The sequence below is a fragment of the Rhipicephalus microplus genome, chromosome 5 (genome assembly GCF_043290135.1).
Source record: "Rhipicephalus microplus isolate Deutch F79 chromosome 5, USDA_Rmic, whole genome shotgun sequence".
NCBI lineage: Eukaryota > Metazoa > Arthropoda > Arachnida > Ixodida > Ixodidae > Rhipicephalus > Rhipicephalus microplus.
In genome coordinates this window covers 1804895-1832245 of record NC_134704.1, presented here as the reverse complement: position 1 = coordinate 1832245, position 27351 = coordinate 1804895, and the positions used below count along the sequence as shown (strand labels likewise).

The 27351-nt window shown below is 43.5% G+C and overlaps 1 protein-coding gene across 6 annotated transcripts in view; it reads right to left on the bottom strand.

Moving 5' to 3' along the window:
- LOC119174040 (intermembrane lipid transfer protein VPS13A) overlaps nucleotides 1–27351 on the bottom strand; it is a 1344268-nt gene that overhangs the window by 343472 nt on the left and 973445 nt on the right. For all 6 annotated transcript variants that reach the window (XM_075894208.1, XM_075894209.1, XM_075894213.1 and 3 more), the window contains one exon: nucleotides 5570–5705. In XM_075894208.1, coding sequence (XP_075750323.1) covers nucleotides 5570–5705 — 136 coding nt within the window. The remainder of the gene's footprint in view (nucleotides 1–5569; nucleotides 5706–27351) is intronic.

Below are 27351 nucleotides of genomic sequence, written 5' to 3'. Positions count from 1 at the left end.
GGTTCATCTAACAGTCTCTTCCTTTGATTTGTATATAACCGGCATCTTAAGAGGAAATGATGAAGGGATTCACTCTCGTTGCAGTGGAAGCATAGGAGAGACTGTGCCAAACCAGACCTGTGTAGATGAAAATTCAGAGGGGGGACTCGGCATCGTAGTCTTGTAATTGATATCTCCGTCATTCTAGAGGAGCACCATCTGTTTTTCTAGGGGCACTTAAGATAATGAAAATCAGACGTTGCCAAGTGAGATTTTTCGAAATGATCTGATATGACAAATTTTTCAAAGCGTGCCCCGGTGATAAATGCTAGCATCGGTAATATTGAAATTATGGGATAATTATGTGAGGCCACTGCGAGTGCATCTGCATATTTATTGAGGGTGAAACCTTTCTGCCCTGGTATCCAAACCAAGCGAATGAGTCGTAAATGTTTTGGGGCAACGGCGTAAAATGCTTTTAAAGCATTAGAAATATTAGGTGCAGTTAATGAACTACACATAGACAGGCAGTCTGAAAGAATAATAACATCTGTTATTGATTGAGGAAATTTCCGTAACGCTAAGAGAATCGCAAGTAATTCCGCTTGATAAATAGGTGTAAAATTGGGTAAGCGAATTGAAAAAGACCAATTCAACACTGAAAATGCGATTTCGAATGTACTCGGCACAGACAAACTTTTATTTCACGAAAAACTACATCAACTTAGTAGGCCTTGTCATCACAATTAGTGCTAGAACGATCTTTTTCAACCCCATGTGGTGGTGGTGTGCACGCTCGCTGTCGCGAGAACTGATGCAGAGCTCCGTGAGGACAGCGAGGCATACGGCGGCCTCCTGCACGGTGCAATGTCGCATCGGCTCATCTTGAATGTCATGATTGGAACAGTGATTCTGATCCTCTTCAAGCACTTCTGATAATGTTATCATCAGTCAGCAAACCAGGAACGGCCACACCATCCTTAACGTGTACAAACACAGCCCGGGAATGTAACGACGGTTTCTATGTTAAGGCGCCAACTCGCCCAACAGTCAACTTTTTTGATGTACCCGAGCTGCACACGCTATGCTTGCGCTATGCGCGAAGTCACAACGCAAAGAAATCAGCAGCGTAGACGTCGCGGGGGCTGCGAAAACTGTCCCGAATAGATTTATATGGTTGTGCCCTTTAAATCAGGCGGCGGCTACCGCCACCTAGCCGTAATACTTAGTGAACCGAAAACTGGATTTATCTTTTTTTTCTTTTAAATAGTGAAGTTGAGGACTGGTACTTTGCAGTGAAGGGTTTAATTTTCACTCGTGCCTTGATTTTAGCCACCAATCAGATAACCTCCTTCTAGTTGATTCTACCTGCTTAAAGTCTATTTTGCCCTCCCTGTCCCTAAACCCAAGTGCATTGAAAAACTCTGTGCCATCATTTTGAACTATAGGGTGAAGCCTTTTACAGAACATTATCAGGTGTTCGGCAGTTTCCTCTCCACACGGACTGCATACCATGTCTACTCCTGGGTATTTGGCCTCATAAGTCTTGGTTGGCAATACTCCTGTCCTGACATCAAACAGCTGAGAAATACCCCGACTATTATCATAGATCCTTTCCTTCGCAATTTCTTGCTGAAAAGTTCGATAGATCTCAAGTCCAGACATTTTAATCATGCCAATTCTCCACATATCGGTCTCCGTTTCCTTCACCTTCTTAACCGACAGTTCTTCTTAGTTTGGCCTCCTGATGTTTTCTAAGTATTTACCTGTCAATTTTCTGGTTTGCTTCCTCCACTTTGTATCGACATTCCTCATGTACAAGTAGCTGAAAACCTTTCTAGCCCAACGCTCCTCCCCCATTTCTCTCAATCGCTTCTCAAATTTTATCTTGCTGCCAGCTTCTCTGCCCTCAAATGAAGTCCATACCATAACACCTTATACTCCCTGATTTGGTGTATTCCCGTGAGCTCCTAAAGCAAGCCTTCCTATTCCAGGTTCCTTAATTTCTAATCTTGCTTGAACCTCTGATCTCATGCACAAGACCGCATTGTCGTCGTCCGTGCATGCGGCGCCAAGTCTGAATGCACTGGCGGCCCAAGTGGCCCAAGCGCTTCCGTGGCTTCTAGCATGCGCTTTCAGCCACTCGAAGCTTACGGTCATCAACGCTTGTTCAGGACTTGCCCTCGAGGCCGAGCTCCTGCGTGGGTCATGTTGGCAGTTCTCTTTCTTTTTCCTTTTCACAATCTGCCGCAAGGCTTCATCACTCGAAAGGGGTTGCCTTGAAGACGCTGGTACATGTGCCGTGACTTGCTGCACAAGCTTCGTGGGTGCCTTGCCCGAGGCCACCAACAAAGCTTTGATCCACTCTTGAGTGCCATCCGGAGCATGGCTAGCGTAGACTGCTTTTTTTCTGGACGACCTTGCAAGTACTTTATTCATGAAAGTCGGTAATCATTCTAGTGTGACACTTGCCCAGCCTCTCGTACCTCCAGTAGTGTCTAGAGCATCTACATATAATCATCTTCAGATCAAAGTTTTGTATTCTCTTCTGGGAGCACACCACAACAGTGTGTTCTTCCATTTTCAATTAAATGACAACTATCTCACATTACTGCTGCTTTTGTACTCCGAACGCTCGACCGCAATGTTTTTTTTCTTTCTGCAAACCCGTAAGAATCATCCTGTCCAACTGATATACCTAGCTTCACAACAGGTAAAAAATATAAGTTTTAACATCGGCTTAATACTTCGATGCTGGTACATCTGCAGATTAAGTTAAACAGCTACATCAGGAGACAGTGATGCAGTGGAAAATGAACAAGTGGTAGTCACAATTTACGAAGCACTTCATTTGTTTTTCAGTTGGTTCAATAGAATTTACTGCACATTGTTTCAGCGTTCTGAGTGCTTCAAGTTCTAATTTTTCAACTTTTTGATTTTTCAGCATTTCACTTTTTTGGCATTTCAATTTCCCCTCGTTCTGACATTCGGCCTTTTCATAGTTTGGCTTCTTGATTTTTGCTGCTTTGATACGGACCCCTGACTAGCGCTACCTGGCCACTTCCTCCCTCATTTACTATCATCACGATCATATTCTGCTGATATTCGTTTGGTTTTGGTTTCTCCAAAACTTCGGTCTTCGGTTCTGCCGTAGGTTACCGGATTCGGTTACTGAAAGCATGGAGCCCCGACAGCCCTCTCTGGAATCGTCTGAGTTAACCGGTGCTCATCTAAATCCTTCAGAATTAACGAGCATTTGACACCATTGAAGGATACAGTTTTGCTGGGACCGCACCGCCCGCGTGTCAGAGTTCGCTGAATTTTCGAGTTAACAAAATCCAGATAAGCGAGTTTTTATTTACGAACATGCTTTCTTGGTCCACACTTAATACAAATGTATGTGTATCAAATTCTTATAAGCTCAATTTTCTGAGGCACAAATTGAAAAAAAAAAACCTTTAAAATCAAAAATGCTGGCATATAAACCATAAATTTTATTCAAGCTGGAGTATGCATGAGTGGTTTGTGACCCTTTCTAGACATAGAAAAATTTGAGATTGTCCAAAGACGCACTGCACTGTACATTTTATTTTTTCCCCGTAAAAATTGACTGATTGTACTACAAAATGACATCCCTGTGCTTGAAGATCATTCAAGAATCACAGGCCGAGATTTTTCATTCAATTTACAATGGTAAGCTTAGTATTCATGCACATAAATACATACAGCCATGTCCTCCTGGTGCATCTTGGCATCTTCGAATGCATAGCCTGCTTCTTTACACCACTCGGACTAACATTTTTAAAAGTTCTTTTTTTTTCTAAATAATTATTCAGTTCTCACCTGATGTCATTTCATCAGATGAGTTAGAGCATTGCTCTGAGGATCTTAACTATGACATTTATCTGTTAATTTAAATTCATTCAAGATTAGGCAGGCAGGAATACAGCAATAAAAAAATAGGCAAAAATTAAAATGAGAAAAAATGATCAAATTTTACAAAAGTACACAATGAATGATGGTGCAAGAAAAATTGAACAAAAATACAAAGTATAAATAGGTATAAAAAATGACAGTGATACAAGCTTAAGCTTGTATTTTTTTTTGGTATTTATTTAGTATGACTCCTTCAAATGGCTATTAGTGAATATTTCTGAATAACTTTATGCATTTCAGTGTGTAATGTGTATCTGTTGATTTTTGTGGAGCTTCAAGACATTGCTTCATTCTTATCACTGTCGTTTTTTATACTCATTTATACTTTGTATTTTTGTTTAATTTTTCTCACACCATTACCCATTGTGCACTTTTGTAAAATTTGACTTTTTTTTGCCATTTAAATTTTTGCCTAATTTTTTATTGCTCTGTTCCTGCCTGCCCAATCTTGAATTTCGTAGTAGGTTTCAAATGAAGTAAATAAATTAAAATATATTTTTTATACTACTCGTGAAGAAGAGGAAGACGGGGAGCTTCTGCAGCTGTTGCTAAGTGCGCAATCTGCCTTTGTGTCTTACCTGTGTTACTATCTGCTTAAGACGTCCCTGCCACATAACAGATCTTCATAGAACAATAGGAATGATACGGGCACTTTTGGTCGGTTTTAGCTATCGCCGTAATGCTCGGTGCAAGCATTGGCTGGCATGATTTATATAACCCACAAGGAAGGCCATATCCAGAAGAAAATTTCTATAAAGCGTTAAATGTGTCTGCCAGAGTGCAACTAATGGAACTGCTATTTTCCCAACCTTGTTCTTGTAATCACAGAAAGCAGCTGATTATGCCTGGAGCACTTCGAGTGGTGCAGTGAATACCTTTTTCTACTCTTCCACACAAGAAAAACATGCACTGACACAGTCTGCCTCAAGGTTTTTCTTCAGCCCGCCATCTCTGAAGCGCTGAATGTTTTTGTTTTAATCATTCTGTATCAATGTTGAGGCAGGCAGGATGTGATTAGTACTAACCCTCATATTCAGAAACGCTGCTATACTTGAACTTGACTTGCCATCCACTTCAATGCAGCACAATAGGAAGTGCCAAGGTGGCAAAAACACACAGACGCATTTCAAACACGCTGCATTGAAGGCGGTTTCAAGTCAAGCTCAAGTCAACGAGCGTTTCTGAAAATATAATTCTTTTTTCTCATTTTTCTTTTGTACATCTTATCTAGAGTGAGTGCATCTTCAGTGTCAGTTACAGATTCTGACAAAGTTGGTCCAAACCAAGAAATGTCCTGCATGTTTAGAACGAACAAACACTTGCTATCGATGAGCACTTACTCACTATGTTGGAGAGCTTAGAAGGTGCAGAAGGCATCAACCGTTTAACCGCACATCTATGCAAATTATTGAAAGCCACTAGATCTGCACCCATTGTCGGGGGACCTACACATTTCTATTTTGTGAATGTTCCTACATCTTTCTGCTGAACTAGCTGTGCCTAGCTGGAGGTATAATTTAATGATTCAAATCAGTAGAGCCCACAAAAAAACCTAGGCAGAAAAAATAGACCTCAAAAGACCACAACACACGAGCATGCGAAAAGAAAAGGGGTGACAGAAAAATGCCGCTGCATGAGAGCACAGCCAGCTGACCTTGTTTATAGGTGCAGTGAATCCAGGCTTTTTTCTGCTGTAAATGTTCCACATGAGTGTTCTTTCCTGAGTTGGGTCATCCCAGGTGTACAGCACTGATTGAAATGGACTCAGCAACGTCACCTGACCCAAACTTCTGAAAAAGTGAAAGGACCACTTATTGGCCTTACGAGACGAGCCAGCCAATGAAAAATTGCTCATTTAAGGTGGATAACCTCAAACTTCCTCTAAATGACGTGCCTTGGCTACACGATTGCAAGAAATATTTCAATGGGTTCAAAAGCAGTAATAAATATAAGAACAAGCAATGGTCGACAGGTTTCTAAACAGAGCTATGACTGCAAAAGGGAATATTAGCATCAACTAGAAAAAGAAAATAAACCTCACTGGTGCTGCTTACCTTGTGTCATGTATTCAGATTGACATACATCTTCTTCTTGAATCTGTAAGCACTCACTTATCTTTGTTTAGCATTCACATTTACTGCATACTCTTCAGTCAGATTACTATTTGTGAAATAAATTCTCGTTGTAGAAACTGTGTTACTGAACTATAATGAGAAACAGACAAAGCTTGAAATATTGTATATGCTTGCTTAACTAACGCACTTCTTTTTCTTAAAAAATCAAAGCAAAGTTGTGGGTACGCTTATTATGTGGGGCAAACTTTTTGAAAACCTTTTCAGGATGAGCGAAAATTGTAATGCAATAAAACATTACGTAGCTTAGCCTCTCGCAATCAACAAACACATGCACTGTTTGGAAACAGCTTCTTTGTTGCACTTCACACATCTTTGGTGGTTGATGAAGCTATCTTCCGCAAGCTGTCCCTGTGCCACCCGCGCAGTCATACAAACGTCTCATGGCTTTCTTTTCATGCAATCATTTAATGGCAACAGTGGTATATGTTGTGATCTCAAGGGGCACCCAGAAGCTTACGTGCGCCACTACACACTTTGTGAAAACTTCGCACGACGACCACGTCGCTCCCAGCAAGCTACCATCGAAGCATTAAATGGAATGGTGGATAAGAAGATTAAAAACAAAACACGACCATCGTCTCACTGTCCACATAAGAAGTAAGTGTAGAAAAGATAGCCTATACTTTACATTACTTGAAGTACGTGCAGATAACAAGCATGAAGAGTAAATATCAACCGAAGCAAGAATTGGGGGTGCTATCATGTTGCAGAAATCATCACACTCTTTTCTGGGGGACAAGTGGTTTTCTGGCGAAGAATGGCCCTTCGTGACAACCATGGTGACAGAAAATCCTGTTGTCGTTGCTTGAAAATTGCTTGCATGATTCGGCCTCATAGTTTCGTATTTGCAAGAAGCGACCCTTGCTTGACAGGGGCAGTTTCGTTACCTTCACTTGCCGAGTGTTTGTCAGCTGCAATGTCTCTACACTTGCACTGTTCGTGAACTCAGCTGTGGTGCATAGATAATTATAAAAAAAGATTACGCGCTGAGCGCTGACAGAAGAAAAAAAAAACACCATGCCTGTGCGAAACGCTTAGCACAGTCACAGCGGAAGATGGAAGAGCGGTTTTGCAGAACCTTTGTTTACACTCTTTGGGTAATTGCTAAAGAACACTAGCTTGCAGGGCACCCACAACGCAATAAATTATCCTAATCTTTGTGTGTAGGTAGGGAGGCATTCACTATACCATTCTTCATCTTTCTTCAGAGGAGCTTGGTACATGCTACATACCTGCAAGAAATTTCATACAATTTTTTTATGCTGTGGCTGATAAATATGAAGAATTATACTGAAGCTTTTGTAATAGGTTGGAGAATTCAATGTCCCATTCGTTATGCAATTTGCATTGCATATTGCCTGGTTGTTGCTTTGCTGTTTTAAAACACTTTAATAATCATTAACGTGATTCCTTTCCCGACATCAAGCCTGCCTAAGGCCAGTTTGCAACAGAGTATCAAGCACAAGCGTGGCTCTGTTATATACTGAGCTGGCATGCACGAGACCGGTGTTCAAATCCCATTGTGTCCTTGGTGTTTTTCATTTACTTAGTTTTTTTTTCTCATATCACGCGACAGTGGTTATGAACACCGACGGTGGTGGCGGACAACCACAGCGCACGCGACTCTTCTCTACTAGCAGTAGCCAATGGCTGATGATTGAAAACAGCCTGGATTTCTATCGACTTCCATTATCATTGGCGAATTCTCGGTGTTGTGACTGACGTCAGAGCTGACGAGTGAGCAGCACTCTTTTAATCCTCAAACAAGTAGCTGAACGGCCGGCTGTCTATGCCCGCCAGTTATTGTCCCTTCTAGACAAAGGGTGAGGCTTCGTGTCGCTACGACACCGCAAGTGGTTCGGGAGACAACAATTGCGGCAGCTTCTTTGAAAGATTCTGCGACGGCAGCTGCAAATCGCCCTGCTAATCGAGCAACCAGATCGGCGGACCCTTTGATGTATGCTGTCATAAGCTTGGGACCCCTCGACCAGCAGCACGTACACAACGAGAAAGAGTCCCGCTGGCGCCACCTTGCAGTGCAGTGATCACGCCTCAATATTGGACATTCACGTGGGCCATGCATGCTCGTCCCCCTCGCCAGTTGTGTGTGATCTGTGATTGGACAGTACCACCTGCACGTGTTCCCTGATCTAGGAATCTGGGGAGCACATATCTATTATAATGAGCCACCCGGCTCATTCGAAGGAGCGCCATGTAGAGGAACGCCAGATTCGAGAGCTCTCTATGTAAGTAAGAGCTTGTCATGTACGAGAGCTCACCATGTACATAATGTAAAAAAACCCTCTTCAAGTCTCTCTTCCTCCTGCCTCGGCAACTTCATCCAGGACTTCCAGTGTCTGCGAAACCCGGTCGTAACACCGGACAGCGTGATAGAAAAGGGCATGGCCTACAAGCAAATTATGGGCAAGATGGCAGCGAAAATGGCAAATCTTTTTTTTAAAATGTGCGTTTCTCTTAGTTGTCGGCCCTTTTAAATAATTAGAATAAAACAGAACTTGGAAAGACACTTGTGATATATTTAACATGGAGGCCAAGTGCTTTCCTGACACAAACCAAGATTGCTGGCTAATGTTCTCGCAAATTGCCTGGCCATCAAGCACACTCGTTTTTGTGCATTATATACTGATTGAAGAAAAATCATGGTGCACAAAAGGCAAAAAAAGTGAAGCGCTTAGAGTGAATGTGTTCGTTTTTTTGTTGCAATTTGTCGTAAAGTCGAACGAACAGCTACTGGATAGCCACAGAGGATCATTTTTTCTAATCATTAATTTAGTTCACACTGGTTGCTCTACAGAATACCTCAGTTCTTTTTCCTTTTCATCAAAGGACCAGAGCTGTACCAGCACGTACATAATGCGCATTTAAATTTCACACTTTATACCGTGTGCACGCAGTTCGGCCTGTGCACAGCCCTACTGCACTAAAACAAAATTGTTCTCGAAAGCATCCAGACAGCCAATTCTCAGAAGCCCACAAACTGCAGTAAACGCCAAATGATTACGTAATTGTAAAAAAGAAAAAAAAATATTGCAATTCATGTAGCTTTAAGCATCTGCTCCTACGCACCACTGTATACGCTCGCTTTCACATTCTACCGCGTGTATGACTACATGCCATCTTCGTTTGTGCCAATTCACCGTGCCTTGTTCGCAAATTAAATGGGTGTTGTGGTCGTGCAGTGACGAGCTGCACAACCACAACTTGCAGGCAAGCAGCAGCTTTGTGCAATCAACCATAAACATAGCTTCGTACAATGTACAGGAAGTGTAGTGTATTGGATATCGTTGTCCTGAGAAAAAAAATATGTGAGACAAACAGGAAAATGCGTAAATATAAGGTTAGAAGAGCAGGAGTATAATGTGAAAAACATTTTAAGCAGCCATTTTGGCATTCATTGTAGGGATTGTGGCTGCACACCCAAGTTTCGGGTCACCAAGGTCCTTGCCAGGCGCAAAGAAAGAAAAACAAGGGAAATAATTAAAGTGGATAAAACTGCACGCCTAAAGATAAATACATTAGTGTGGCATCTATAACCATCTCTCAAAAAGACATTAATTTTTTATCTTTGAGATTGTAGCAGAGCGCTAGTCTCAGCCAGCCGGCTCGAGAAAAAGATGACAAGCGCAGGTGGCTAGTGGCGCGAGGCGCCTAAAACATCCAATGCTTCTAGCTGGCTGGACGCCATGGCCACTGCTCTAGTTCAGCAGCTCACTTCCTCCTATACGTCTCGTCTGCTCATTTAACTTGTGACGACGGCATGTCTACGTCGTACACCGTCACGTCGCTACAAATTGGTGACCACGGACACAAGGACAAGCGACCAATGCTGCACAACTGTGGCCGAGCTCCGCGGCCATGTTTTAGCCAGCGTAAACTCGGCAGCCCCTATTCAACCCACCACTGCCACTGTTCTGGACCGCTGGCCTAGAGTCGTGGTTCGAGGAGTTTGCGGTGGCCTTGTATCACAACGTCATCTGTATCCAAGAGTTCATGTACAAGGTATTGAAATACCATCTTCCACATGAACTCAAACACCGCTTCACATACTTCTCCTGGAGCCCTCACCCGTACGATGACTTGCGAGATGCCGTGCTCAAGTTTTACGGCCTCAAACAAGCTCCTTTTCCCACAAACCACACAACTGCACCTGGCTCATCACCCTCCAAGACGCCTCCCACCGCGGAGCCAGTCAAAACAATTCGCCTGCCATGAACTGGCCACACAGGCGACGGAGGCCACCCTCCCACGTTCATCGATCTGTCCACAAAGAAACCCTCACATCCGGAATACAAGGCTCCTGCCTTTGATGTTCCAGTTCTGACACCAGAGCCATTGTCATCTCTCTTCGTCGCAGACTTGACGCCAGTGACGGCATCGCAAATTATCGAATTATTCACAGAATCCTGTCCTGCTGCACCGACTCTTGATTCACCGATGGCAGACGAGCCAGTTGATCCTCCTGGCGACTTCTCGGGCACACTTGCCGAGCTTCCCAATAGGATTATGACGACGCGTACAAGGCACCGAACCAGCCAGGATTGCAACTACCCGCATATGCTATGACAGCTACGCAAGCAGCCAGCCAATCAGCACGCTGCCCTACACGTGTGCTGCTCGTCACTGGACCTTCAAGGGAATTCTGCCACCACTAGTTCGAAGTCCGGCCCTGTTGTATGGACAGCGCCTCCTTTGCGTGACATTACCCTTAACGAATCTCGGACATGCCAATGGCAAAGTCCTGGAAATGCAAGTGCCCCAGTGCCAAGCATGCCAACCCCAATTCACAGCTACGCTTCTATCCCGCCTATGTTTCAAAGACGATGATGTTGTTCGGGCCACCAGCACCGTCGTTGCTGCATTTCTAATGCCACTACATCACTTGCGGTGCAGCCCAACATCAAGGGTACGCGTCATACAGACATCTCGGCATCCAGCACCTGTTGACCTGTGCGCTTATGGCAGCGCCGCGGGAGCCACACAACATGCCAATCCGCGACATGCCATCGCAGATTCCCGCGTCTACATCGAGGGCACAAGACTTCCGTAGGCCACCCATACGGCCGACCTCCAGTATTTTTATCGGCAGTGTCGGTTTCCCACCATCATCGCCCGCTGCGTGGCTCCCAGTGCAGCCCACCGAAACTGTTGGACTCTTCCAAATGCTTTCCACCCTGATGACCTTTGAACTTCCCAATAGATACTTACAGAAACTCATGCACCTGTACATAGTGCTTATCTTTTTTCCGACCACTTTTTCATTCATATTTTTTATCGCCTAACACGCTAGGCGGAGAGCCCTTGTAGCGTAGCGCCAGTGTCGGCCAGCCGGCTAAGAAAAAAAGATGACGAGCGCAGGTGGCTCGTGGCGGGAGGTGCCTGGAACGTTCGATGCTGCTAGCTGGCTAGACGCCATGGCCACTGCTGTACTTCGGCAGCTCGCTTTCTCCTGTACGTCTTGTCTGCTCATTTAACTTGAGACGACAGCACATCTAGTCGGACGCCGTCACATCGCTACAAGATGAACATGTGCGTTGTGAGACAGAATGACAATATGGTGATGTTGAGTTAAGAGCGACATTTTTTTATATTGTGGTAGACACGTGTATTTCACCTGCTATCATATAAACGTGTTCACACTCCTATATAAAGATTAGTTGCAAGCCAGCGCTCTTTCTGTATCCTTTTCTTTCCTGTTGTTTTCGTGCTGTGTTTTTTTTTACTAAATGAACCAACTCGCCCATCTTTTAACCTTAGCAAGTTTTATTAGCAACATCGTCATAATAAATATTTGCTATGTAGCTTTCTCCATGTTGTGATATTTTGGTTGCAGTTTTTTAGAAAACGTTTCACTAGGACCAGAATATTGCACATACTGCATCATTGGTGTTTGTTTAGAAACTTGACTTACTGATACATTTTGTTTCTTCAGTATATAAATGCTGCCTCTCTGAATGAAGTCAACGTGTGTAATCTGGAGCAAGAATGGGCATTGAAATAGTTTCACTGCTACCATATGCTCACCACTTCAATTGTTGTATAATCATACTTTCTGTTGTATCAGCTTTCCAATTTGTAGGAGCTTAAAACCAGAGCACATAAACATCAATCTCATTGTTTAACAGTCAGCCGCACAGCAAAGTGGCAGGACTGTCAACAGAATCAGCACAACAAAAATAACTTTAGTAAATAAATGTGCATTGACTACCTCAGCAATGTTCATAAATATAAAGGTACGTACATACAGAAAAAAAAAATGGCAGCATATCCACAGAGTGAAAGATGGAGCATGGGACGAAGCCTTCGTCCGTCCATTCGTCCATGCGTCCATCTGTGTGACTGTCCATGCGTCCATCCACCCGTCCGTGCGTGAATCTGTTCGTGCGTCCGTCCCTGTGTTCGTCCATGCATCTGCCCCTGCGTCCGTTCATGCATCCATCCATGCATCTGTCTGTGTGTCCGTTTGTCCATTTATTCAACACTCCTAGTACCACCATCTCGCATCTTTTCATCATATATTCCACATACAGAAGCACTGCCATCCAGTGGACATTCCAAGGACTAAACGAGAGGTGGCACATGCACACTTTCTTATGGCTTGCGCTTCGGGTCTACTTCCCACCTTTAACCACCTCGAGTTCATGGTATATACTAGTTCACTGTATTCATGGCACTGCGACCCAATGCTCGCTAAACCTTTCTAAAACTAAGGAGGTTACACCCAGCGAGTATAACGTAGCAACCCTTTCTTGTCAGATAGTGCTCAATGTACATGCCAATGGCTGCTAATGAAGAATGAGAGACAGGAGCATTCGGGTTTTAGTTAACGCGCAAGCCGCGAACTTTTTATTGTTAACAAAGCACAGGAGAAATCTCCCACTGGCATCATCTTGCAGGTCAAAATGTAACACTGGTTACACACTACGACTACGACTACGAGGGACAAACGGGTGCCGCTTTAACGAGCTTCGCCCCTAAAACACTATACAGTGCTTGTGCACCAATGCAGCTTCCGTAATCCTATCGGAGAAAGGTTACCTTTTCTCAATCGAGAGAATGTATGTTCCAGAAAAAGGTGCGAGGACAGGACTTTTTAAAAATTGTTTTCCTTCATCTTTCGTATTGATGGGTTTCTAGCATGACTATGCCTGCTACTCCAGTAATAAACTAGTAGTTGAAAGTAAAACAAAAATGCATCATGCTCTCCAAAAACTTTTTTTCTTTGTCTGTGCAGCTGCTGTCATTCTCATAATCATGCACAAACAATTAGCCTCTCAACAAATATTTCTGCCTTGTGTTTCGTTGAAAATTGGTGAATGCAATCGCCTAAGTGACTGCTCTTTAAAGAAGGGAAGCTCATGACTTGTTTTTTTTTTTATTTTACAGGTGAGAGACTTACTCTGTTCAACAAAACCTATGCAGCTGTGTTAGATGCTTCAGATCAAGAATGTGCACCGATGCAAAGAAGGCATGCCAATATAATAGAAGATTCCAACAGAAGCCATACAACACTTTAGAATCGCAAGAGTTCAGGAAAGAATGAAAAAATGGCATATTGCCTTCTATGTATTCTGTGTTCAATAAATTAAAAAAAAACTGAAATACAGAAGAACACGGATATATAAAACTCAAAGGGGATCGCAAATTAGTTCGATATGTGAAAAATTTGATACAAAAAATAAGAGGCCCCGAGAGCTTACCTGTAGCACATCATAACCTAGAAAAGGCGCATTCAAAAATGACAACTGATTCCACACACATGCCGCAACAGAATGATCAATTTTTGTGAAAAAAATCGTTATTCTTGGCCTGCTTTTTCATTTTTGAAATGTTGAAGACGCTAGTCCCGGTCCTATCAAGGCTGTCCAGCTGCGACAGCCCAGTTCCATTCATGTAGCTGATACAACGGCGAATGATGCCGAACGCTGCTGCCACTTTAGCGGCAAAGTACGTAAGTGTAGCCAGCCCCTCGCCAGATGATCTTCTTCGTCACATAAGCTGTTGGCCTAGATATTGTAGTTTGCTTCCATAGAGTCATCCCCAGACACTTCGTGTGGAACTGCTGCCAGGAAGAGAGATGACAACTCGCTAAACACATCGTCGAAGCGCTCGTTGTCGTCGTCTTTCCCGGTTTCCGCAAGTTCCACCCTCTTGCGAAGCCTGCCTTATGGAAGCATTTGACCACTGTGTCCGTCTTCATGTCTCACCAGGCATTGAGGATCTCCGCGGGAGAAAACTTTGCGAAGATTTCCGGCCACATTTTTGTCATCCACTGCTGGGTGTCCTGGCTTCTGACAGCTTCGCTTTCGCCAGAATTGGTTCCGCCAATGATGTAGTGCTGCTTAAATCAATAAAGGCACCCGCTGTTGTCGGTGAAGTTGTTTCACTGAGTGCAGCAGCAAACCATTTGGCCTTGGCAATCAGCATCAGGCCATCTACCGGAATGTTCTTTGCACGCACTTCTAAAAACTAGGCATAAAGTGCCTTTACTACATTCCCATGGGCAGAAGCACGCATATGACAGTCTTCTGACAATTGCTGCTCCGCCGCCTTTGCCTTGATATCTACCTTGTTTTAAACAAGGTCCTCAGAATGCTCCGTGGTATCCGGAAGTCGTCTGCGACAGTCGAACATTTCTTGCCTGCCTCAACAACACGCTAAATGGCCTTCAACTTCGTCGCAAAGTCAAGGGTCTTGCGCTTTTTGACGCTAGCCAGAGCTACATGGGAAGTAGACAATTCAAGCGCAGCGGCTTTGCACACCCCGCACGCAAAGCAGAAATGCTACACATGCGGTGGTACATAGGCGACGCGACAGCAGAAGCAACAAAGCGCTCGCGAGGCGATGGCCACTTGCGACGCGATGGCCACTTGCGAGGGAAATGGCAAAAAGCGCGAGCTGTGGTTGACTTATCAAAACTTGCAAAACAGAAACAAAAAATTAAAAAAGGCGTAAGGAGGAGGACGGCAACTCTTTTGTGCTTGCTGTCCGAGCCGACAGGTATGCTGAGAAAGCATGAGAGAGAGAAAGAGAAACAACAACAACAAAAAAAAAGCCGTTCTGCAAGTTGGAGATTGTGCCGTCCAATCCCTCTGGTTCTTACCTTTCTTCAAGCGTTTTGGGTATTGGCGGAGACGTGGTACAACGCAGAAAACGCGGGGCGCTGCGAATGCCAAAGCCCGCCTTCCAACTCGCGGGCTGAGCCGCGGAAAACGCAAAGGGCAGGGGGGGGGGGGGGGCGAGTGCTAAAGCACACCTTCTACCTTGCGCGGCGTTCAATATATCCAAAGGTGGGTAAAAATACCGTTCGATATAAACATGCGAATTCCTATACTTTTGCAAAAGAATTTCAATGAGATAACTTACGAGTTCGATATACCCGAAAATTTGATATGTGTGGGTTTGATATAACCCTGTTTGACTGTATTTGCCTTGTGACTTATCTAGGTAGGGGAGTGGGGGCCTGCAAAAGTCCATAAAAAAGTAGGTGGACATCAAATGATAGCCAAGACAAAAAACTAAAATAAATGTGCCAGAAATCGCATTGACCAAAATGCTTGGCTCCCATGCCAAGAACATGTTTGGCTATGGCATAGTATTCCAACACAGTGCCAACCATGGCAAGGGGCATTTCCAATGATTTTCCAAGAACGGCCTGCTTGGCCAATGATAGGCTTGTCATACTTCCCAACTACCTACTTCCCTTGGCCACCAATAACTTTGCAAGCATGAACAGCTTGGCTACTGATGATTTACCATGCTTGGTGCATGCAAATATTGCTGGTAGGGTTGTTGTGATCTCGTAACAAAACAAAATGAATGCCGCAGTAGGCAAAGGGGGGAAAGGAGGGAGTGGATCGAGGTGGCCATAAAAAGGCAGCATCTCCAGCACCGTGCGATGCACGAGACGATCCCACGCAAGGTTTTCTTGATCTGGCTACACTTTCTGCACTGGTTCAAAAAAACACCAGGCCTGCGGGAGAGGCCCCGCACAGTCACAGGGAAAGCTGGAAAAGTGGCCTTTCAGAGTGTTTTTTGAACATTAATTGGGTAACTGCTGCAAGCCCATTTGTTTGATACCTACTACGGCATTAAGAATAAACATTTATGGGCAGTAGGCCAGCATTTACTATGCTATTTTTCGTCATTCTTCTGAGAAGCGTGGTGTCTGCTGAACACTTGCAAGAAATTTTATGCCAATTGATCATGCAGTGGCTGATGACGATGAGGAATTATTCCTGAAGTGGGCATGCGCCACAGTCATTATGTGAACAAGAACAAGCTTTTGTAATGAGTTGGAGCATTGGACGATTCACTCATTAGTGCTATTTGCCTTGTGCAACTACTGGTTGTTCTTTAGCAGTTTTAAAATGTTTCATAAGTGTTATCAACGCGATTGCTTTGCAGACATCAAGCCTGCCTAAGGCAAGTTTGCCAGCAAATCCTAAGCACTGGCGTGGCTCAGTGGTAGAATGCTGGGCTGGCACCCAGCAGACCAGGACTTGAGCCCCACTGTGTCATTGGTACTAAGTATATTTCTAATTTCAGGCGTTGTGGTAACTGAAACCGGCGGCGGCGGACAACTACGGTACCACGTGTGACCCGAGTTTTGAGATTTTGCTGTAAAAGTGCTGTACTTTGGCCTTCGTTTCGGTGAGTGCAGCTTACGCCACCTGCACTTTTGCACTCGATTTGATGTCATGCTGCAGGAGTACCACGGCACGTGAACGGCACTCCAGCACGACCTTCACCACAAGTTCTCGTCTCGTGCAAGTAGCATGGTTGCGCTTTTGCCCTCGATTTGACCACTGCACCAATACTGGTGGTGGTGGACTGGCTAGCTGCAAATCCCAACTGCATGTGAAACTGTGGCGTTCTTTGAATAAGTGATGGGTGTTGACCTTTGCATATACCGCGCTCGAACAGGCTGCTTTTCTATGCGTGGCAAAGAAGTCGAGACGACTCGTCTCATAAGGCTTCGTGCGGGCATAACTACACGTAAGCTCTGCATGACAGGCCGATTTCCGCTAGTATTCTTTTGCCTTGCACACTTGCTACTTTGTTCTGGAGACATCGAAACAAACCGGGACCGGATAAGCTTGACCAACTCCTCACAGCAGTTAAGGAATTAGTGGCTTCAAGTGAAAAATTTCACGAAGATAAGACAGCGAAAGTAAAAGACATTCAATTCAGTGTGACTGAGACAAAACGGCGTCTCTCCAAACTTGAAGAAAGGCCGGATACCATGGTAGACCTTCGTAGATCAATCGACGATATGTGACTACTGCTAAAGGATTCTCACGATAAGTTACAGAGTATAAAATCCAAACAAACACAGCAGTGTAACATGGCTGTTGATGAACTCAACAACCGAATGCGCCGCAATAATTTGATTTTCAAAGGTATTCCTGAGGCCTCTTCGGAAACATCGAAAGACACTGAAGTGCTTGTCAAAAAATTTGTAATCAAGAATTTGGGCTTGCCAGCAGAAGAAATTGAGCGTGCCTACAGGTTGGGTGAACGAAAAGAGGACTGCGTTCGTCCTATCATTGTAAGGTTCTTGAACTTTAAAACTCCTTTCTACGGCAGACGTTGCGACAGAATTCAGTAACTTCTTTAGTTCTGTGTATACGAATGAAAGTCCAATGCCACCTAACCTACATGCTATTCCTTTAACCTCCTGCATGCAAGATGTCCTTATCACTCCGCGAGGCATCGCAGCAGCCATTGATTGCCTTTCTGCAAGTTCTGCACCAGGTCCTGACGAGATATGCCCGAAAATGCTTAAGATGGTAAAGCTAGAATTATGTCCTTTGTTAAGTGCCGTTTTCCAACAGTCCCTCGATACAGGCTGTGTACCTGATGACTGGAAGCTAGCCCGCGTAATACCTATATTTAAAATCTGGAGACTGTTTTAGCCCAACTAGCTACAGGCCAATCTCCCTAACTATTATTGGCAGCAAACTGCTTGAACACATCATTTCATCGGCCGTCATGAATTACTTAGCGGAAAACAATTTTTTTTTTTGACAACCAACATGGCTTCCTGCGTGGTCGATCTTGCGAGACACAATTATTTGAGTTAATTACAGACATTCATATCGCTTTGCATGACCGATGCCAGATCGATGCTGTTTTTGTAGATTTTAAAAAAGCATCCAATAAAGTCCCTCACGTCAGACTAATGAAAAAACTTACCATTCTTAACTTAAACACCCACGTTTTTAATTGGATATCGAAATACTAACCGGTACCAGTTCGTTGTAGTCAACGACAAACACTCCCCTTTAGCGCACATCAAATCGGGAGTGCCTCAAGGATCTGTACTGGGGCTGATTCTGTTTCTAGTTTACATTAATGATATAGCTACTTCTATGACTTCTACGGTAAGGTTATTCGCCGACGACTGCATGATATACAGAAAGGTGGTTGGCATTGAAGATGCTTATAATTTGCAGAACGATCTTAACATATTAGGTAAGTGGTGCCAAGACTGGCAGATGGAAGTCAACGTGAGCAAAACAAAGGTCCTTTCATTTACTACAAAACAGACACCAATAACTAATCACTACACATTCAATGAGAAACAGGTTGAAAATGTTCTCAATTTTAAGTATTTGGGAGTTCACTTAATGAGTGACCTATCCTAGAACTTACCCATTGACACTGTCACTAGCAACGCTTATGAGACACTGGGATTGATCAGACGTAACTTACATTTCGCCAATTCTGATACTAAACTTTTAGCTTACAATACACTAGTCCGCTCTAAGCTTGACTATGCTTCCCAAATATAGAACCCTCACCAGGTTTACCTCATAAATAAAATAGAGTCTCTTAAAAACAAAAGTGCCCGATTCATAACAAAGATATACTCTCGAACTTCTAGCATAAATGAAATTAAAAAGTTTCTCAACTTGCCGTCTATACAGTCACGCAGACTGTCCTCCCTTCTGCCTCTTTTCCACAATCTCTATCATAACCATTCGCAACTGTCTGCACTTATTAAAACTGCTCATAGAATATTTGCTCGTCTGGACCACAAATTCAAATTAGAACCTTTATTTGCCCGAACAAACCTGTTTTTACATTCACCATTACTTCTTGCTGTTAATCATTGGAATCAACTTCCCAACGATATTGTCTGTATAAAAAACCACGAAGAATTCACTCACAAATTAAAGCTTCATCTTGGTGTTTGAATGACCTAATACAACCGACCCAAATGTACATGTGCTTATATAACGGTTTTTAGCATGCTGTATAACTCGCTTATTTGATTATGATCAGAATTTTTTAGCATATAAATGTTCAACCTCGCTTGTTCTTTTGTTACGCCTTTCTTTTTAGTGTAGTTTTGTCTTCATAATTGATTTTCTGGGATTTTGTTCATTATTTATTACTTGTTTTTAATTTTTCATATATTTTATTACTTTATTGTTCGTGTTAGTCTCTATATATGTATACTATTACCCCCCCTATGTAATGCCTTCGGGCCTTTAGGGTACATGAATAAATACATAAATAAATACTGCTGGCGCCAAGCAGTACTAACACTAGAGGAACTAGTACGACACTGGCAGGACACTTTCGTGAACTATGTCCAGAAAGTCGAGCCAAATCAAGAAGACTTATAGAACAGGCTCCTGCACCACACGGAAGTGACATCATGCTCCTAAAACAGTCTTAATTCCATTCAAATGAATAAATTACATTTTTGCTCATGTAATGAACCCACCTTGTTTTTTCAAAAAAGTTCATGCCAATTTGGGGAGAGGGTCTATAATGTGGGAGAAATGTCACAGGAGTTAAGACAGCGAAAAAAATTCCCATGTCAGTTTTGCTTGTTCTGGCCCACGAAATGCGTGACGAATCTTTTTCAGAGCCTGAAGCTCTTCTTGTTTTATTCCGTAACGAAATCGCACGAATCGACGCCGAAGTGTCATCCAACCACTCGTTTCCCGTACTCCTGCTCATGCTCGATCAACTTTGAGTTTGAAACCAGACGAGCAGCTTGCGTAGCGGCTGAACATGCCGTTTGCAGCAGGTGTACAACTAAGTTCACTATGACAAACCCAAAACCAAAAAGGCAGCGTGGAACGGTGGCGCAGAAACATTGCAGGCATGCCGTCGGCACAGTGGGCACAGTTGTGCTGTGCATGACACCCGAGATGGCGTGTGCAGCATGTTTTTACGCCGCACGCCTACCATCTCGGAGGCTGTGCCCTTTGTTTTTGCGACGCTAAAAGCAAATAGGTTTGTTCTGCATTAGACAGATGGCGCGATTTGCCACAAAAGACGTGACTTTTAAATTTTCATTGACGTTTTGCGCGCCCATGCAGCTCGCAACTGTATAACATGGTTGCAAAACTTTGTTTTGACTTTTATTGCATCGATATTTGTGATATTGTCCTGCACGAAGAGCCGTAGAGACAAGACAGGAACAGCAAGGCAGAAAGACACGAGCGTGTATCTTTTAACAAAGCGCTAACACATACTTCATCTTTGTTCTCTTTGCCTTTTTCGACTGGCTAGGGCTTACCAGCTCACAACTCTAGGTGGCAATATAATGGCTAGATTTAAGGCTGTTTCAATCATCAATGTCAATGGCTTTCACACCGAAATAAAAAAAAAATTCTTCTTTCAAGGCCCAAGGTGGGGGGTGGGTGCATTGTGCGAGTGAGTTTATTACGTGAGTAAGTACGGTATTACTTTATAATATGCTGAACGTACAAATATCCTCAACAGAAAGTGTATGACAAATCAGTTAACGTAGATTGGTTAACAAAAGTGTAGTGACATGATTTTGGATGTTTTTCATTTTATTGATATGCAGTGTTAACACTCTCCACACACCGCAGTCAAGCAACACATAAAATATGTTATTGAGATTTTAATGTTCTCGTCGGTCAGCATCTGCGAGCCAGCTCTACTGCACTGGACATTATCCCAACGAGTGAAGGCAGTTCCTGAATATGAGTTATCAGAGTCCTGCGCGCAGCCAAAATTTCAGAAACCACTGTCAGGGTCACTTGGATGACAATTAACTCACTGTTATTTACATATGCCCCGAGCAGATGACTGCTTTGCCACTAGTACGTCGCCAATGACATCACATTGCCGTGACATTTTACAGGGAAACCACCCCATCTATATCGGTATTGATACAGAAATATATTCGATGCATTTCCAAGCACCACAATGCTAGTTCTAGGTTTCTTGACACCAGTTCAATTATTTCAAGCAACAATCCAAAAATATTTCAAATTTGTGTCCTTACTCCTTTAAGACATATCGCAAGCATCAAGACATGTAAACGAAGTCGTGTATGAGCCCAGCTCCTGCCCTTTTACATAAAATGCCATTCATTTCAGTGGTGCCAAGGGCCGGAAAGTAGGTAATAGGACAGGTCACCAAGCCACAACTTTCTTAGAGGGACCGAGAGTCCTGAAGCCACCAATGTAGACAAACACTACTTCAAAGAGGCACCAATATTCATCACACATAGTGTCCGGGGGAGAATAAATCGATGTAAGCATGATGGCTGAGCTAATTCAGACGTAGGGTATATATATTAACAACCAAGGCGGAAGGAGTAGGTTGAAGTGGGAAGGAATAGAAGAGCAGCTAAGGGAGGAGAGATCGATAGCTTGTGATGGAGAAGAGGCTAGATAGCTTGTGACGAGCACTTTGACACCAGATTTTTGTGACACTTTCTTTAGATTGTGCAATATTTTATGAACATATAAAATGACCACAATGCTTTTGTCATAGTCTCGTTTTCAGTGCACATAACAAGCTATCTAGCCTCTGCGAAACCTAATGCTGATTAGGCATAAATGCATTGCAAAAAAGAAGTATGAGCAACATTCCAATAAATGATAAAGGAAGATTGTTTATAAGACTCCCCTTGCCAGCAGAATATGTTACATCGGCCAAACAGACCGATGAGTGAATGAAAGGTTACATAAACATTGCTACATTATAATGTGCACAAGTGCCTGAACAAAAAGACTGACTAATCAGCCATAAGGAGAGATAAGATTGCAGAGAGTCAACATGCAAAACTGTCAACAATGAATGTCCAAGACACGTGCAGCAGTGCTGATACTTCAATGAGACCTACTAGGAAAAAAATAACAATGGTAGAAAGAGAAAGAAGAGCTGGTGATATAGAATGGCCATCATTATGGTTGGTGATAGGCCAAGAATATTTTTCAGCCAGAGAGTCGACAACATACACATACTGTATTTACTCACGTAATAAAACCACCTTTTCTTTAGAAAAGTTGACACCAATTTGGGGGAGGGCTAATTGTGCGGGAGAAATAAGTCACAGGAGTTTTAACAGAGAAAATTTCACATGGAGATTTTTGCTTGTTTTGGTCCGCAAAATGCACGACAAATCGTTTTTGTAGCTTGAAGATCTTGTTTTCTTCTGTAATGAATGTGCACGGATTGACGCCCTAGTGTCTTCCAGCTGATCGGTTCACTCCAATGCATGCTCGACCAATTTGAAGTTTAAAACCAGCCATGTAGCTAGTGTAGCAGCCAAATGCGCCCTGTGCAGCAGGTGTCCAGTTAAGTTCACTAGGACAAACCCAACAACAAAAACGCAGCATTGGATGATGGCGCACAAACGTTGCGATTGCATGATGCACCGTAGCACAGTGGGTGGCTTTGCTTGGCCTCCAAGATGGTGGGCGTGTGGCGTGTTTCTATGCCGTAGGCTCGACATCTTGGAGGACGTGCGCTTTGTTTTCATGCTGCTGTGCTTGCGTGGCGATATAAGCAAGGAGGTTCCTCCTGCATTTGACAGATGGCACTCTGCCGCAAAAGGCGAGACTTTTAAATTTTGAGTGACATCAAAATTTAGAACAATTTAAACATTGAAACAGTTGTGAGCAGCTGCACTGCTCGCAACTGCTTAGCATAGTTGTTAAACTATATTTTAATTTTTATTGTGTCATCATTTTGAGATATAATGGCTTGACTTTACATTGTTTTGACTGTCAATGAAACTGTATATCACACTGAAATAACATATACAGATTAATATAAAAACTTTTCTTTTTCAAGAACGAAGGTTGGGGGTGGATTCATTATGCGAGTGGCTTCATTACACGAATAAATACGGTACATCAATGGATCATACAGAGACTGCATAAAAACAATGTCATTAGGAAACAGTTTCAAATGCCTTCTTTAAGCATGTTGAAGCAACAGGTTGCAAGATTTACAGGAGAAACTTGAAAATTATAGGCCAAGAAAGAAACTTGTCCACACGCTTTAATGTGGAGTCACTGGAGCTACAGAAAACAAGTGACAGGCTAAATCAAAGTCAGAGAACACTCTGCCCATCACACACATGCTGCTTACGGCACTTTTGCCCCACTGAAGTGAATAAGGCTACTGTAGTGAAGCTGTTTTTATTCCATCTTAGGTTTTTCTTTACGTCAATGTCTGTTATTTTATTGCCTAAAGCAAGCAGAATACTGAACATTGGTGCAATTATTACAAGCAGCACTTAAATAGGTGCAAAAGGCATCAAGATGGAGTATTGCAGCAATACTGAACCAAATGATTCCGTTACATCACATTTCAACTGTACGTTCTTTTCAAGAGGTCTTGGAAAGCAATTAGTCCCTCTCAATTTATTGAAATTTTATTTATTGACAACTCTGAGCTTCTTATTCCTGAGAATGAAGTTGCCTACTGCCTTAAAATGGTATTTAGCACTGTTTTTCTTATTAAGCCATTTGACAGTTTACCTGATCTTTGATTTTCATGCATTCGTTAGTACAGAACATCACATTTGATTCATATGTCATTACCAAAGTTATTGACTCATTGAATAACACGTCATCCACAGCAGTAGACGGTATCAACGCTAAAGTGCTTAAAAATACTAAACATCTGTGTAGCTTGTTTTCATCACTCATATTCTAGAAATCACTCGACAGCGGTTCAGTTCCCCATGACTGGCAGGTGTGCAAGGTCATCCCAGTCTTCAAGAAAGGAAACAGAGCATTGCCGAGTAACCACCATCTCATTTTCCTAACAAGTGTTACTTGTAAAATATTGGAGCATATCATATACTTTAATACTGCTAACTTCTTAACACCCGTAAATTACTTTCACCCAAGTCAGCATAGTTTTCACAATAATTACTCCTGTGACACTCAGCTTGCCCTTTTTCTGCATGATTTACACATAAACCTAGACCGTAACATTCTGACTGACATATTATTCTTAGATTTTGAAAAAGCATTCGACAAGGTCCTTCATGATTGTCTTTTATAGTCGAATGTCGATAATTGAAACTTGAAGGGGCCCTAAAATTTGTTCAAATTAATAAAAGCTAAGTAAACGGAGGGCTCCCCATGCAGTGGTGCATGTGCATTGAGCTAACACACGAGGGGGAAGTTTCAGAAGACTTACATTTATTCACAAATCACAGAACATCCGTCATTAATTGAAGTAATTGGTGATCACGTCTGCACAGGTTTGCCTTGCAGCGAGTCAATCAATTTCGCACGCAGCTTGCAAAGCATATCTACTTCGGCTTCAGCATTCCCCTCGCAAGAGATGTTGCACGGGGCAATGTCCAGAGCTGACACTCGAAGACGACAACAACAACTGCATCGCCGCTACTACCCTCTGCGCCAAAGCCGCAGCGTGGCCAGCACGTGACAAGAAAGGAGCAGTGTCTCCTCACGGAGAGAAGCACATCAGCATTTGAGATAAACCAACACTCCACGGCAGTTTTTTTCTCTCTTCGCGCATATTCTTGAAAGGAGAAGGGTTACGTGGCAGGGACGGCAAAGGGGGAAACGTGGCACCGGTGCATAAGAGAGAACCACACTCCACGACAGCTTTTTTCTCTCTCTCTTTTTCTTTCTTTGCATGTGGCGTTGTAAGGAGAAGAGCCTTTACGCGGCAGGGGCAGAAAATGGAGAAGCGTGCACAGGTGCGTCGCAAATCAGCATTTGAGAGAGAGCAAACATTCCACTGCAGCCTTTTCTTTTATTTTCTTTTTCTTTGTGCTCAGCGTTGAGGTGTCCCACGGGGGGATTGGGCGGGGTGCTTAGAGCATTTTCAGAGTGCGGCATGTTCGAATTAACCGTCAAAAGTGCTTGTGCATTCGAATTACTGGGCGTTTTCACCCATTGAAATACACATAGCTTTGAGGGGACCTCATCGCGAGTTCGAATCAACCCAAAGTTCGAATTAAGTGTGTTCGAATTAATGAGGTTCAACTGTATTAAAACTACTCCATCTTAAAATTCATTCGAGTTTTAAACTGAATTCGAAGCTTTTTAACCAACCGCCACCAATTCGTGCATGCCAACTTATGCTTTTCATCTCTAATACCCGTTCTTTCAGGTGTACCGCAAGGTATCGTGCCTGGTCCTCTCCTCTTCTTAATATACATTATTGACCTCCCTTCAAAAATTTCTTCTCACATCTGCCTCTTCACCAGTGATTGTGTTGTCTACCACACAATTACTAACCCATCCGATCATTCCATATTATAATGTGATCTCACCCGCATAGAGAACTGGTTTAAATCTTGGCTTATATCCTTGATTGTTTCTAAAACTGTGTTAATGTCTATCCACCATCGTGATCATCATGCTGTTTATAACTAAAATATTAACACGAGCATGTAGCGGGTTTCTGGCTGTTGCGTGGCTAGTTTCATCATTACTTGTGCGTGCCGAAGAATTTGGGCTGGAGAACGAAGAAGACGAACTCACACTGCTCGATCGAAGCTGTTCCGCTGTTTGCTACACCGCTGCTTGCAACACTGTTACTTGCACTTATTTTATTACCATGACAAACTGGTTGAACTGCTGAGTACAATCCCAATTCACTAGTTTGAACTCAAGCCGCTTCAAGCTTCTGCCATCATTTTAACAATTCTGGAGAAAAATCTGGCACTTGTCTCAGCCGCCGCTTGCTAGGACTACCTTCTGAATTTGGTCCCTTGAGCTCGGCAAGAATGACCACCATAACGCCAATTCAGACGCAAGAGAGCAGTGTAGACCAACTCACATCCACCCCAAGCATCGTCTACACAGCACGCACCCCAAAGCCGCTTCACGGTGATGTGTTTGAGTACATAGATGACTGGCTAGACCACTTCGATCGGGTCACAGCCGCCAACAAATGGAATGAAACCAAGAAGCTTCGCTACGTCTGTTTCGCACTTGATGATTATGCTCGCATTTGGTATGAGAACCATGAGCCGTCTATCACCAACTGGCGAAAATTTCCGCGACAGCTATGCAAAGCACTCGAAAATCAAGGGAAGAAAAAGCCGTGCAGGCTCTGCAGAACCGGGTTCAGAAACAAAATGAGAACGTGGCTATGTTTATCGAAGACATGACAGACTTGTTTAAGTGCACTGACCCAGGGATGGATGAGACAAGGAAAGTTTGACATCTCCTGCAGGGTGTCAAAGCAACTTTTTGCTGGACTCATACGCAAGCCCTCAACCAATGTCGAAGAGTTCATCGCTGTTGCTACTACCATGAAACGGGCATTTCAACGACGCTCTCTGCAGTACGACTGTCAAGGATCTGTTGCCACGGTGTCACCTTTCAACTGTGGACAGGACTTATCAGCACTCCGCGAGCTTGTGCGGAGCACCAAAAAGTTTGTCCCTTCTCTACTCACCCAAGTGCGATGATTCTGGGTGACATTATGCGCGATGAACTCAGGAATGCTACCCAACCATTTCTCCCAATGCGTGCGGGAGCTCCTGCTCTGTCTTACGCCAAAGCATTGAGGAGTCCTCAACCTTCTACCAGACACCGGCCGCCCTCTACTTTTTACCATCGCCCTTTCAATTCGCACATGTAGATAACTACGAGAGCACTTTTCGGTATGAGGTTCCGCACAAAGTCATCCATAAATCTGACATATGGCGCACCTCTGACAACAGGCCTCTTTGCTACCACTGAAGTGAAGCGGGCCATGTGTACCACCATGTGCGTATTGCAGGATGAGCCTTCAGGGGTCTCGCCCTAATGCACGTCGACCTAGCAATGGGGAACATCCTCACGAGATTCAGCAATACCTGGCCGCGCAGCAGCTGTTCTCTCCTGCACAAAGCCACCGACTACGCTCACGTTCTCCTCGGCGCCTCAGCTCGCCTAGTCGTTACACCACGTTCTCTGGTATACGAAAGGGGTCCCCAAGTCCTGGCCCATGCCAGGAACACTGAGGCCAGTGGCCTGCGAAGTGGGGCTGCTGTTGACCCAACTGTCAAACATCC